General features: G+C 31.0%; 1 protein-coding gene across 6 annotated transcripts in view; it reads right to left on the reverse strand.

The window, feature by feature from the left end:
- Positions 1 to 2,163: 2,163 nt before the first annotated feature.
- LOC111045754 (protein krasavietz) overlaps positions 2,164 to 16,296 on the reverse strand; it is a 30,837-nt gene continuing 16,704 nt past the window's right edge. For 3 of the 6 annotated variants that reach the window (XM_039425748.1, XM_039425744.1, XM_039425745.1), the window contains 4 exons: positions 15,817 to 16,048; positions 14,093 to 14,215; positions 11,071 to 11,127; positions 2,164 to 6,642 (listed from right to left, as the gene is read on the reverse strand). In XM_039425748.1, coding sequence (XP_039281682.1) covers positions 11,099 to 11,127; positions 14,093 to 14,215; positions 15,817 to 16,048 — 384 coding nt within the window. In that variant the 3' untranslated portion in view covers positions 2,164 to 6,642; positions 11,071 to 11,098. Of the gene's footprint in view, positions 6,643 to 10,867; positions 11,128 to 14,092; positions 14,216 to 15,816; positions 16,049 to 16,296 lie in introns of those variants that run through there. The other 3 variants (XM_039425746.1, XM_039425743.1, XM_039425747.1) reach the window with 1 other exon arrangement.

Raw genomic sequence — 16,296 nt, forward strand, 5'->3', positions numbered from 1 at the left:
ACTGAAATATTGCAGTTCTTTATTGCAATGGAAGAATGAATTAAATTTTCTTCCAGTTCCAGACCAACTGGTAAATTATATATCACTCAACCAGGTAATCATAGTTGATGATTGGAAAAGCTTTCAAAATCTCTCCAATAAAATACCCTAAATATAATTTTTTTTCAACGTTAATTCGACTCTCATTTTCATTTTTGTAATTCTTTATTTTTGCAAATAATTTTGAAAATTCATTGAAATTTTATTTTTAGTATTATCTTAGGGAAAAGATAGCTTATGCTATCTTTTCTTTACTGTATTATAATTATATTAAAGTGTTACAACCATATACATTTTTACAAATTTTCACTTATACTTATAAACATCTATGATTCAAAACTCAGCAATAGAGAGCAAACTCTAACATGAAGAGTCTGATCCCACCATAGACACCAAACCTACAATATTACAGAGTATAAACCCTGGACCTGGAATCCATTACATAAATAACAGCTGATGCGCAGACTGATCCAAAATTCAGCAGTAAAACAAGCATTATAAACTATCGACAGTAGGTAATAAATTAATTGTAGAAACAATGGTTATGAAACCCCGCCCCTCGCAACTCCACCCAAAATTCTAATTTCCATTCAGATTGATCAGTGACTGAATCAAAGCTGCATAAAATTGACTAGAGGTTCAACTCTTTATGACTTCCTCCCGTCTCTAATCACTAATAATAGCAACTTGTATTCACTAAAAAATCATACCAGCCTAAATTTGAGTGAGATTGAATTATTACACAGGAATTATATTTGCCATGATTCACGGTTTTATAGTGCATGAGATTCACTTTATACTGCCAGTGCCAGCAATCCTTATGAATAACATAAATGCTTCTCATTCAAAAAATACTGACTGTTTGAAATGCATCTCACTAAATACAACCAATGAAACTTGTACCATTATGGTTCATGAAAACGAAATCAGCATAAATTTGAATGAGATACGGTATATATGACTGCACAAATAATCGGTTTGTAATATAGTTTGTGACATAAGGTTACAGTCCAACGAATATTACTTGCTGATCGAGTTACTGAAGGAATGGGATGCCTAAATAATCAGGCTTTACCAATTAGAGTACATAATTTTTAATTCGAGAACGATTAAAGAATGAATCCCAGTTACAATTTATTTAAATATCCAATGTTGTAATTTAAAATAGGGTGAATTATTGGATCCAAATAAATATTTCTTGAAATGCCTGGATAATGTCATGTTCAAGATACTAGAAGGACAGAGAAGAGAGAAGTATCATGAAAAAATATAATGTTGAATATTAATGGCTAGAATGCAAAACAATATCAAGCAAATCATTAATAGTCCAGGCAACGAATGCTCAAGTAAAGGTATAGAGGGAAAAGTTTGGAACACAATTTTCGTCTTTGCAGCTTTGTTGAGACTAGTTTGGAGGTGAGCTTATCAAAAATCCCAAACATTTTTCAGGATACAATACTATATATCAATATAATATAGGGTTCATACTTTCTGTCTAATTTTGAATTTTAAGCCCACCCACAAACCTATTGTGCTCCAGGCTTCCTCTCCAACTCCAGTGCATTGTGAAAACGGTAAAAGACCAGCTAAAAAACGGTAGGCCTGAAACACCTTCTCAAGAAAATTCTGTATTTCTATTTCAATACTACCGTATATAGTGTGGTCCACGTTATAATGGCAGTATTTGATTAACATTGGTGTTGCTATCGTTGTCTATCATTCGACAAAATAGGTAGTGCTATCTTTCTATAGCTCCACAACGTTGCCAAATCCGTTTTTAACAATGTAGAAACATAATAAATTAATGGACGTTTGCACAGTCAAAGCTTAAACTGAATTTAATCAGCTGGTGGCTTGAACTCAAAATGAAACAAATAATATAGCAAACGAGACTTAATACGGATTTAATCCAGTTTAAATTGAAATTTAGTTTAAACTGTCACTGTGCAAACGGCCCTAAGGCAGATGATCGGCAACGCAGTTCTCCTGTGATTATGCACTGTCATTATAACGTGCACCTCACTACTCTCTATAGGCATACGTGAAAAACACAGAATGAAGTGGTTCTCGTATTAGTTTCACTATTAAACTTTACAACTAGTTGAAAATAGTAGTCAATTCAGATTTGCTATCAATGTTTAATCAAGCACTTTAACAAATATTTCCATTTACAAAAGTTTATAGTAATTTATATTCCATATTAAAGGGAAGAATTATTATATTACAAAAATCAGTAGTTGGTGAGTCTTGGGTGATTAAAACAGAGTTCCAAAGCAATTATAATTAACTTAGATGAAATCTCGATTCAGTGATCAATTACTTTCCTTGAATTTGGAAAGCATTCACAAAGGTTCCTGTTCCAATGACATAAAACAACGGAGCAAGGCTGTAATTTCAAAGAATTTTAAAGAAATTTTGTTCAACCTTGCATGTAATACTATAAAAACTCATTTTATGACTTTCCTCTGAATGAATCAATCATACTTTTCCCATTATAGTGTTCAATTCAGTTTAATAAAAAATAAACATGATGGAATGACAAAATAATAGGCTAAACTCACACACAAGTTCCTGTCTGATGGATTTTGAATCTATTATGACTTACTTCCATACAAAAAGTATTTCAAATTTTAGTAATTGAAGACTGTTGCATTTTAAATTATTTTTTTTATTGTATTTAGTTTTTTATATAAAATCATCAATAATCACTTCATTTCAATAAGTTTGATTTAATTTTCATAATTTTGAGGTAGAGAAAGTTGAAAAATTACACTTTTCTGAAACAGGAAAAAATATAAGTGAAAAGAAATCACTTTGACGCTGCATACATACAGAGCGCAACCTGGTGATATCAATGCAATGAAATTCTTCACACAAACCTCCCTCACAAAATACAAAGTTGAATGGGTTGTTCTAATGTACCTAGAATAGCTGCATTTTAGGTACCTTGGGTTGTTCATAGGGGGGTGATATATATTTATAAATACAGCACTATCGTATATCACCAGTTGCCTTCTGAGTATAAGCATAGAGAAACAATAGCGTAAGTAGATATCCCATGGTATAGGGAATCTATGTCGCAACTTTTACTGTTATCTCAAGCCGATTACTGTTGATTATTGTCAATTTTTACTGTTTTGTTGGGGTGAGAGTGTATGAACGGCACAATTTGAGAGACTACCAGCGTCTCACAGCTGCATGGGAGAGAACTACGTGAACTATCGGCTTGGGATAACAGTAAAAGTTGCGACATAAACGCCCTATACCATGGGATGTCTACTTATGCTATAACGTTTCTCTATGGTATAAGCAGCCCAAGATTGAATCACCTTTACTGATAATTGAAAATATTTATATAAATCCAATAAAACTGTTACTTACAGACTATTAAGAAAGTACCTTCATCCCTAAGTAGTTGATAATAATTAAGTCGATCAATAACAATAATTCAAATGTTGCCTGTCTGACCAGTGATTTTAAAATGGCAGCATTGTGTATTTATGTTTTTTATTTATAGATGAAGTGTAGATTTCGTAATATTAAGCAATATAATTTTATTTCACCATACATTTATTATTATCATCATCATCATCTCGGTAGGCCTACCTACATTATTCAGAACTCATGAAACATTCAATTATCATCTATAGTGAGGTCCACGTTATAATGGCAGTCGAGAAAGATAGGAGAACAACGTTACCGATCCTCTGTTTCGTCAATGCCTTCTATAGATGGCTGCTGATACAGGTTTATTGATGTAATATTGACTGTTCATTCTCGTTTAAATTACCTTAATCAATTATATTTTTCAATAATTTAATAATGAATTTACATAATTAAGATTAATTATTTTGTTAATTAATTATTAATCTATATTGTTGAAAGACGAACTGGCAACAGAGCAAAGCGAGAAAGAGATAGCGCTATCCGCTTTGTTGAATGTTAGACAAGGATAGCAATACCATTGCTAATCGAACACTGCCATTATAACGTGGACCTCACTATAGAACATCAAAGATTTCTCTACATACATTTATTGCATGTTCATTCACAGTAAACTTGAGTGAGGTATTCGATTGAGTTTCAAATAAATTTCCAATCTTGTTATTGGAAGATGTGAAGAATCTCTTAACATTTAGAAGAAAATAATACCGTCAAACCGGCTAACTTGGGACAATTTTCAACTTTGACTTGGAATTCAGTTCCATTATTATTTTAATAATTTATTTCTCCTGTGCTCAAAACGTAGGTCTTTGATAATACTTCAAATATATAAGTTACATTCAATTTCATTATTATTCCAACCTGTTCTGAAAAAAAATTAAAAAATATGGTGTATTATTACCCGCAGAGGTTGGGTAACTTTTGGGACACCAATATGATTTGCCTGAAATGAGACAATTGAGTGGTTGAAGACTAAAACTTGAATAATATGTTTCATATTCACAATAAAAATACTTTAACTGTAAATTAAAATAATTGAGTGTTCACAATAGAAGTTATTTAAGGCTCAATTTTTAGGTTGGAGATAGTAAATTGTTTTGACTGTAAAAAAGTATCTTAGCTGTTAATCAAATGTTCAAAACGTTAATAAATATTTTCAATTATGTGTTCCCAACAAATCCACAATACCACAATGCCTCGGAATGAATTGCACAGACAGCTGGTGAGTTGGAATTGGAGGAAAGGTGTTAAACTGTCCCAAGTTAGCCGGTTTGACGGTACTATTTTCTTGTACTATATCTTAGCTTATTTGTTATTATTATGCAATGAATGCTCAAAAAATGATATAGAGGGAAACGTTTGGAAGACAATTTTTACCCCGAAATTCTGTTAGAGTAGTGAGGAGATAAACATACTATTGTTTCCATCCCTATCACCTGTGCTAAATAGGTGGGGTTGGTACAATTTCCTGATTTTTGCATTAATTAAGCATCTTAGTTTTGCATTAGCACGGACAAGCCTATTCTATACAAAATTTAAGCCTACAACATTCATCTAACACTTTATTCATATCTTCCATAATTTTTTTTGACATATCTGCTCATTAAGGTGTGACATTTTTGAAAAAACAAGTTTCCAATTTTTTGGCTCTTTTGGCCTAATAACTTCCTAACGATAGATGAAAAAATCCATGCTGATTATGAGTTTATAGAGCATTATAAAATCTCTTCAAGTATAATTTCACTATTTTGAAAAATATCTATCAATGTATAAATTAATTTTACGCATTCCCCTACGACTGTTTGCAGCAGCTGTAGTGATTAGTGTGAAATCTTCAGTTTTGCAACAATAGATCAATATTGACTTAGGAGGGATTGTTTGGAACACAATTTTCAACTTTGCAGCTTTGTTGGGACTAGCTAGGAATTAAACATGTCAAAAGTGCCCATCTGCCCATCCCTACTCATTGTGCTAAAGGCATGAGGGTGACATAACTGGCTTCTCTGACATAACTAACTCTACAAAAATTAAACTTGATAAATATCATGCAAGTTTTGTCAACTTTCCATTAGAGTTTTGCGATATCTTAAAACAATTTTCGAGATATTTGCTCTTAAAATAACACTTACATCCATTTTTTTGTTCTTTCAGGACTTATAACTCTCCAACACTGAGAATTGAACTGATAAATTTATCATATTGAAATTATTTCAATGCTCTTACTGGTAAAGGATTTGGGACTCTTCAAACTCATCAAATATGGTTGAAATTTACATTTAGAATACATTCCAAGTATTTTCAATACAATTTGAATCATACTTACAATAATATTAATATTATTAAAGCTTTAGTTTAGTAAAATATACAAATTACTGTGAGCTTGTATTAAGCTGTATTTCTGAAATTGTACTAATCAGAACTATAAGATACCAATTTATTTCAATTGGACTATAAGAAGACAAATAATATCAATTCAATTCTAACCATTTCTATTACTCTATTTACCATTTCAAAACGCTATTCAAATTTAATTATCTCGTATAGGCCTAATCAATAATAATTGCAGTTACACATAAATATACACAAACCATTCACACTCTCAAGTATAAGGCACCTATATTTTTAGAGATGAAGGTACTTTTTCAAAATGTAAATTATGGTATTTGCCAAGTGATCATTTAGCAACATCAGTTCTATGTAAATTTAATAGTCAAAATCAGCTTCGAAGCTGATATGACATTGTGTTTAAATGCTAGACTACATAAAGTCACCATTTATAATATTTCAGTTCGAGTAGTTATTATTTCTATCAAAATATATTATATTAATTAAGATTACTTGTCTGATGATGTACTACAATTGACACTAGTCGAGTCCACATAAAGTGTCAATCAATTTTCTTCACTTGTCATTATGAAAGTGCAAACTCTAATTTTCGTATCCTTGAACTATGCTGGTTGAACTTCTATGCTGATTTTCCTTTCTTGACAAATATTCTCTAACACTAAATCTGTCGCCAAAATGATTATTTTCATAGTTTATCATTCACTCCTGAAAGTCTAGTAGAAGATTTACACAGATTTTTCCAGTTATTAGTTCTCATGCCTCGGTTGCTTCATGCCTCATTATCGACACATCGTGTTGTAGAAGTATTTCATTCTGGAAATATTCACAGAAATTAAATTTATTATTACACGATAAGATTTTTGATCTAATAAATTAGATCTATTGACAAAACCCCAGCAATTTTCCTATAGTCCAGTCAATATAGACATAAAAAAGGGGTGTGCTTGCAATTTATATTGTAGTTCAGATTTTTTAAATACAGTATATTATTTGGGTACATAAGAGAAGTCCAGAACCAATTTCTTCGTGAAAAAAATTCCTTGTGCTAGATACAGAGTGGCCCAAAAACCTCGTATTTTCGGCTCATTTTCCAGTTTTCAGCTATTTCTGCCAAATCTCGTAATCGGACAGAAAAATTTGCTCTAGCATTTTTTTAGATTATAAAATTCTGAATAAAATGAGATCATTCGGAACTCTCCATCTCCAATGAATACTGAGTTATGATTTTTCAATAATGAGTGAAATTTGAAGAAAAAATCAACTGTGATGAATAATTTCAGTTTTTGATCAACAATATCTTCCGATTGTTACCATTTAGATGTATAATTCAAAATCCCTCCTGGCGTATTTTTGTGCTCTACAATCTCAGATCAGGTAGAACACTCTATCTCATATAGATTTCCAGGTTTGAAGAAAAAATCAATTGTGATTGATTTTCTTCAAAATTTGAAGAAAAAATCAATTGTGATGCTTTTCAGTTTTTGATCAACAATATCTTCCGATTGTTACCATTTAGATGAAAAATTCAAAATCCCTCTGGGCGTATTTTTGTGCTCTACAATCTCAGATCACGTAGAACGCTCTATCTCATATATATTTCCAGGTATACCTGATAACAATGCTCCTTGTATTGTGGAAAACACCTAATTTTCAGCTTCAACCATCATCACCAACTACATTGCCCTCACATTGATATTTCGCACAATGACATAAGTTCATGAGATTATGCTCTATGAGAATCACCCGTTATATGCACTTCATTTCAGGATTTCCTAGTGTAAAGGCGCGCTTAGGACACACATTGATATTTCGCACAATGACATAAGTTCATGAGATTATGTTCTATGAGAATCACCCGTTAGATGCACTTCATTTCAGGATTTCCTAGTGTAAAGGCGCGCTTAGGACACACATTGATATTTCGCACAATGACATAAGTTCATGAGATTATGTTCTATGAGAATCGCCCGTTAGATGCACTTCATTTCAGGATTTCCTAGTGTAAAGGCGCGCTTAGGACAAGGATCAAAATTTCAAACACTTATAACTTTTGACACAATGCTCATATTTCATCTTACTACTACACTTCATTCTTCTCTGCTCGTCAAGGCGGTCCAAAATCAACCATCATGAGTCAAATTCGGTCGAAAAATAGAAAATTTATTGTTGAGTGTACTTAAGCCCATATTCCAATACTCGTTTTAATACTCCATGAATCGTTTACAGCAGATGAGAGAGAAAATTCTACTGTACATTTCAAGATCAAGTAATGATTTTTATAATATGGGATTTTTATAATAAGGTATCTTTTTACCAAGATACATAGCTTTGAATATAGAAATGGACATTTTTTGTGTATTGGAATATGGGCTTAAGTACACTCAACAATAAATTTTCCATCACAATTGATTTTTTCTTCAAATTTCACTCATTATTGAAAAATCATAACTCAGTATTCATTGGAGATGGAGAGTTCCGAATGATCTCATTTTATAATCTAAAAAAATGCGAGAGCAAATTTTTCTGTCCGATTACGAGATTTGGCAGAAATAGCTGAAAACTGGAAAATGAGCCGAAAATACGAGGTTTTTGTGTCACTCTGTATCTAGCACAAGGAAATTTTGCATGAAGAAATTGGTTCTGGACTTCTCTTATGTACCCAAATAATATATTAAACAATCAGAACTACAATATAAATTGCATGCACCAATGTATATAGTGACTGTACTACTAAGGACCTTTTTTATTTTGATAACTTGATAGTAAGAGTCGAAAAACTTTGAAAAATCTCACCAGTTAATTTTCCAAAAACTCGATTGATACAATAATATTTATTTATTTAAAAATTGTGTTTATTGAAAAAATCGAAAAATTTATTCAAATACTGTCCAGTATAAATAACACAGGGTCTCTTTTACCTTGGCCATTCTTTATGTGTATACATATTAATTTAGTTTATGGTTGAATAATTCAACCAAGTCAACTCTTGAGAGAGTAACGAGTTGATAACTCTGCATATTGAATGATGTTCAAGGTTTTACCAGTTATCAACTCATCATTGCCATACGAAGGTATAGACTATTATTTTCACGCCTGGGAAATGTTTTTATAAAATGTAAAAAGCTTCTAATATAGGAAGAGGCTACCATCAAACTAGACTAGACTATAATATTATTACTTAGCTTAGCAATGTTTATAAGGTGTATTCACAAAAAATCAAGAGCCGTACTGTATTATGAAGAGTTTGTTTTGAGAAGAAAATATTGGTAGGTTATATGATAATTTGATGGCTGATTATGTGAAATTCGAAACTATTCAAGTCAAGTTCTTGTTTCTCGACTTCTATAATACTTCGCTGTTTAGAAATGACCTGTATTATGATAGGCATATTGTCATAACAATATTATGATAAATGAAAAATATATTTATGATAGTTGCTATAATAGAATTTCAATCTGACACGAATTTGATTAAATGTTATTAATATTTCATGCAGATTGTAATTATCTTCATCAATCCATTAACTTGAAATTATATTTGTGATCTGTCTTCTAACAATTAAAAAATAGTAGTTTGAGTTTCAATTTATTTATTTGAACTTCATTTCAAAACCCCCCTAACCCCGATGAAGGGAGACGCAATTGGAATATGTATCCCCTAAATGTTATTGCACTGAAGTTCTAGGTATAGTATACACCTAGTTGGGCTACCGGGTTTATTATTTGTAGATTGTCTAGTTCAATTCGATATCTGTTAGGACATTTTACTATTAAGTGCAATCTATGAATCAACCATTCATAGATTAAAAATCTGTGAGTTTGTGTTTGTTTAAAAATTCTCAAAGTGATTCAATATTTCCAAGTTTTCATTTATAATCAAGTGAGATATTTCAATTTTGTTGTTTTTGTACCTACCGTATATAAATTTGAATTTCCTAGTTTATAAATTTTTGGGCTCAAATTGATTGAAGCGAAGAAATATCACCCATCTTTAGGAACTATTTATATATAAATTTGGGAAAGGGCAGCTTTGGGATAAGCCGGTTGATCCTTTGCAAATAATTCAAATGATTTATGTATTATCAATGTGAAAATTAATAAAATATTTCATATAATACAGAGGAATAATTAATTTCAGGGTTTGACAGGTAGCCAGGGTTTTATTTACATAATAGGCTGAATGGGGCTATAGCCCAGGGAAGTAAATTTTAGTACGGCATATAAAGAAGTAAAGAATAAAAACTTCTATAGCTGGATAAATTTTGAATAGCCCAGGAGTGGCAAATCTTCAAATCCGTTCTGTCAGTCACCAAAGTTCGCTTAATTTAAGCCAGTTTACTATTGTTCCATTCAAATTCAGATATACCTAACCAGCAATATTATTTTCTCATATGATTGTTCGATCATGAGATTGAATGCCAATATTCCGTTATTGCCTATATTTACGATTCCAGTAGACGTTTTAGTTATTAGAGGCAGGAACCTGAGACATGTACGTATCCACAGGGTTCAAGTTATTTTTAACTGGAGTTATCTTCATCCCAAGTAACCTGCCTCCATATTATTATTAAACTGGACATTAAAATCAGTTTTAAATGTGAATTTTCAACACCTTAAAACGGTTATAATTTTTTTGAATTTCAGATGTGTGAGGGCAAAAAGGAAGAAGTATTAAATTTACATGTATATAAGTCTACTCATGCTTCTAGCGCTACATTAAACACGAAAAAATCAAATTTACAAAAATTTATTTCTATTATTGAATTATGAATGTTCAAGTCTCATATTGGCAATAAATTATTTCATTGAATTTCATGAATAATACATTTTATTGGTGGGGAGATTTTGAAGACAGTTTTAACTCCATTATGGATCAATCCCAATAAAAACTAACTTTTTCAATAAAATTAAGAGCACAAAAACCTAAATTGTCAACGAAATAGAAAAAAAATAATACTAAATTTTTGTAAGAAATGGGCATAAATTTATAATATCAACTTAATCAAACATTGTACAAGGTAAAAACAGAAACAACACAATTTTTAATAAAAAAATTTAATTAAAAGATCACTATGAAAAATGGATAGCCACATGTATAATACATTTTTGTAATTAATTGAATGATAATGGAGACTTTACTTTTAAAAAGGCACTGAAACCTAATGTTATAAAAATTTATAAATGAGGATGAATGATGTACATTTCTCAAGTTTTTTCTTCAATTTTTCTACAATTACATTACCTTAATAATATCATTAATATATTTTTTTTCAATCTTCTTCTTCCCCAGATTCGGATTCTGAAATAAATTAAAAAAATTATTTCTTTTTCAAGCTGAAGAAATTCCATAAAATTAAAAATAAGTTATTCCATACTCATTGATACAAATTAATAGCAATTGAGAGATTCATCAATCATTCAAAAAATAGCTTTAAATATACAGTAGGGTCCAAAAATGTAAACATTCTTTGACAGTAGGCCTATGTTGGTAACGCATTGGCAGACCGACGTACGGAGCTTGGTAAAATACTCCTTCTGTCCTATGCCCAAGGAAAGACGAGATGAGGTGTTAGGTGTTAAGGCAATGGCGGCCTCCTCAATGCATTCCTGGCCACGGTTACAGCAAAACAAATTGACAAAGCTTCCAACTACAATACCAAGTAAAATTCATAGCTCTACTTTATTTTGTTTTGTTTACGTTCACTGCCAATAAATGTTTGCATTTTTTCCAAACTCCGCTGTGCTTATGAAATTTGTGTAGTGTCAATAAAATTAGAAATTTGTGTAGTGAAAAAATTAATTAAAATCAGAACTTATGGACCTATTTACATTAATAGATCAGTCAAACATTAAAACTTACTAGGGAATATCAATTAATCAAATCAGTTTTATTTTGCTTATACAATAATAAATCAAATTAAATAAATAAATTCAGAATAAAAAATATACAATTCCACTTATTAATAAGAGTACTGGATTATAAAAAATATTTACTTTACTCTGATAAAACACAATATACTAAAATTGGAACCTTAAGCTGGATCACACACAACAGTGACAGTGAAAATATAACTCCCATAAGTTCTAATACTATTAATATTCTATTTATTAATATTCACTCGGCCGGGCTGAGTCGGAATAGTCCAATAAGAACACGTGAGAATTATATTTTCACTGTCACTAGAATAGAATGTAAATACCATTGCATCGAACAGCATTTTTAATAATTCTTTTGTGGTTACGGCCACAAGAGAATGGAATGAGTTGCCTGAAAATATTGTTCTATCCGGCTCCATATTGTTCTTATCAAAATATTAATATGAACAATATATATCTTCAAGAACAATAATATAATATATATCTATAATAACAATAATATCTTCAAAATATTGTTCTTATCTCCATTTTTGCGATTTTCATATAGTGTTTAAGGATGGAATTACAGCAATGTGGGCAGGTTTAGTGTGGTTATTTATTTATATAATTCCATTTGAATTCATTAGACCAATAATAGTTTGATTATGGGGACTTCAATGTTAATCAATTATAGATATAAAGGAAATAAAAATCTCAGTACCCTTTTTTTGAAAAATTTTATCACAACATGTTTCGGACATTTATGCCATTTTCAAGTGATATGAAGTAAATACATAAATACTACTGGAAGATTCTCATTTTGATCATATGTTAGTGTATTCATATGTTTTTATGAACTAGGACTGTAAATTTTGGGTTTAAATTCGCATGATTCAATCAAAAATGGGGTTATTGGTGTCTAATTGGATTAAGTTTATTATTTTATCTCTGTTTAATTTTGCTGCTTTATAAATATGAAATTCTTCTTTGACATTCAGTTTTCGACTTTTATTACCATAATTAAGTATTTTCATATTGGAATTTATATCTGTAAAATTATGGTCTGAATCTATCAAGTGTTCTGCAAATGCCGACTTTTGTGTATAATTTTTAGATTTTAGTGCTTGGATATGCTCTCGAAACCTGATATGGAAATTTCTACCTGTTTGTCCGATATAGAATTTGTCGCAATCACTACATTTAAGTTCATAGATTCCAGATTTTTTGAACTTATCTTGCTGTACTTTTAAATTTGATTTCTTTTTATCAGTTCGAATGCATTATTCGTTGTCCTATAACCTAGAATGAATTTATTTTTTGTAAAGGTTTTTCTTATAGCTATATTAAATATTGTGTTATATGGAACACAAATATATTCCTTATTTCCTACATTTCCTTGATTATTTTGAGTTCTATTCTGTATTAATTTTCCTTTTTGTTTGTAAATCATTCTATCAATAGTTTTGGTATTATATCAATTTGTTATTGCCATATATTTTATTATTTTCTTCTCTTATCTGTAATTATCTTTTGACATTGGAATATTATCACTTGAAAATGGCATAAATGTCCGAAACATGTTGTGATAAAATTTTTCAAAAAGGGTACTGAGATTATTATTTTCTTTATATCTATATTACAAGTAGCCCTATACAGAAAAGAGATTAATCAATTATCTTTCTTAATTCTAGTAACCTTTCATCTTCTGATTCTTCCTTCATCATAACTTTCTTTTACTTTTTTTATTATTATTCTTAATCCTAATCAATTTGTTACAATAATGTTCTTCCTTCTTCATCATATCCTAATATTTTTCAATTGTAATAAGGTTATACTTTTTTTGTCTTGATTTTATATTTTTCAATTACATTTAACAGAGTTTACTTATTATTTCTTCTTTTGTATATTTAGAATATTTTTAATTTATTATTATTTTGTAATTTCGCAATGATATAGGTTTTTCAAGACCTGGCATGTGATGAATAAATCATTGAATCAATGACTGTTGTGTGCGAATCCAGCTTTATCAAGTTTACACCTTGAAACTATCAATGTTTGCCGGCAATTTCTTATATTGAATTAAAATTAAACAAGTGTATTAAACCAAGTCCTGAAAACACGAAACGATTAACATGCATAGAGAAGTAATTGCTTCAAAGCACGTTTTCTTGGCAGTCAAGTAACAAAATAGATATCTAAACATATTATAAAGTACTGTTAGAGATGAAAGATTTTCTGATACGGCACCCTTCATTCTAAATGATCGGTTATATAACTAGAAACTAGTTAAATCAAACTTTAATAGTTTCAGATTTTTAACCAGGTTATTTTCTATCCAGGTTGGTTATTTTAGCTTAGTATATTATAAAATATTTGTGGTGAAATGAAAAATATTCGAATAAAAATACCTTCTTCAGCGCTTTGCAGCCATTCAATAAACTTCTTCATTTGTTCAAGAAACATCATTTTTCCCTTAACCGAGTGCCCATCTTTGTACCATTTTAATATCACCTCTTCGGAAATCACTTCAGCTGCAAAAACACAATAAAATTATTCACCTACATAAATTTATAAAAATTGAAACTAGTTAATCTTGATTTAGAATGTATGAACATATAATAAATTCGATCCTAAAATACCGGGTGACCCAAAATAACGGGAACTTTCAAAAACGCCATCAAACAAAAGTGGGAAGACCAAAAATGATTTTATTTAAACTAATGTAAAAGTTCAAGACTTGCCATTTGACAATTATTAATAGCATCTATCACTTTCTGACGATTACTTCATTAAGATGGCTTCCTCCTGCATGAATACACTTTTTAAATCGTGTGTTGAGATTCCTGAACGACTGCTGCAACATTTCAACTGGAATATTGTTAATCATTCTGAATTGTCTGTTATAATTCAACCACAGTTACTGGTCAGGTTGTGCTAACGTTTGATTTGAGATAGCCCCAGAAACAGAAAATCGCAGGTGGACAGATCCATGGGACCAGGAAACGCAACCTAATCGTGAGATTACACGGTTACCAAACAATACTCATTCGCACAGTAGCCATTGAATGCCATTCATTGAAGCCAGTGTGGTTTTCGCTCACAATTTGATCAATTGTTTTGAATTAATAAAAAATTAAAACAAATTCAAAATGAAATCCGCAATATCCCAGATGAGATATTGCAGCGATCAATGAGGAATCGCCAACACAGATTTGAACAATGTATTCGTTCAGGAGGAAGCCTGATGAAGTAATGAAGTAAAAAGCGATAGATGATATTAATAATTCTGAAATGGCGAGTCTTGAACTTAACATTAGTTTGAATAAAATCATTTTTGCCCTTCCCACTTTTGTTTTATGGCATTTTAAAAGTTCCCGTTATTAAAGGTCAGCCGGTATAATTATTTCCAACATTCAAACTATAAAAAGAACCAAATTTCAAATTAAGGAGACCTGATGCTAATTTCAAACAAGATTGTCGAATAATCTTGATATAATGAATAATGATAGGTTACAGACACTAGAGGAAGAACGGGAAAATTCAAATAATCAAGATTCAAACTTTCTCTCGAGAGTCGATGTTTGGGGAGAAATTGCTAACCTCAGTTTCCAAAGGAGATCGATTAGTTATGATCTATCTGCACATTATGTACCTGACCAACTTATCAATGAATCTGATTGTAACAATACATAAAATTTGGATAGTTTTTTCAAGGGTTGAATGAGTTTTGTGCAAATACCTGTTGATTCTACCCGGATTGAATAAATAAATTATAGTGAGTTTCCAAGGGAACCATTAACAATGGTTTTGTTGCAAATTTTTCCACGCATGCCAAATTGTCGACAATTCTTACTTTTGTGTAAACCCAGCATCAATTTGAATAAAAATATCCATTCAACAAGAGCTAACTTTATAGACGAGTATTTCAAGAAACAGACAAAGAATGCAAATTATAGTGAGCATAGACTAAACTTTCGTAAAAACCAGTATAGTTTTATGTAAATAGTTTCAAACGGATCAGAGTAATAACGCAAATTATAGTGAGAATTACAAGCGACAATATTTACAAGCAGTATAATTTTATGTAAAAATGTTGCAAGGGATCGAAGAAAGAATGCGAATGATCACTTACTTTTGTAAAAAAGCAGTATAATTTTGTGGAAGATCTTCATAAAGTTCATGTTCTCGTAACAGTACTCCTGTATTTTGAGCATGAGGGCCATCTGGGAGCGCGCGGCTGAGGTGAATGCCTCGAAGAGCGGCGTGTACTTCTGCAGGTGCTTGAGAGCCTGCTCAGCCACCAGCTCCTCCTTCTTGTTCCACTCCGCCAGCGACATCACCGTCGTCCACACTATTGTTATCACCTGAAGCACATCACATCAATCATGTACACAGTCACATTATATCACCTCATCATCACACCATATAACCACATCAATCATGTACACAGTCACATTATATCACCTCATCATCACACCATATAACCACATCAATCATGTACACAGTCACATTATATCACCTCATCATCACACCATATAACCACATCAATCATGTACACAGTTACAGTGATACATCATCTATATATTAAATACAAGGTTACACGGGCATGTAT

Source organism: Nilaparvata lugens, chromosome 4 (genome assembly GCF_014356525.2).
Source record: "Nilaparvata lugens isolate BPH chromosome 4, ASM1435652v1, whole genome shotgun sequence".
Taxonomy (NCBI): domain Eukaryota; kingdom Metazoa; phylum Arthropoda; class Insecta; order Hemiptera; family Delphacidae; genus Nilaparvata; species Nilaparvata lugens.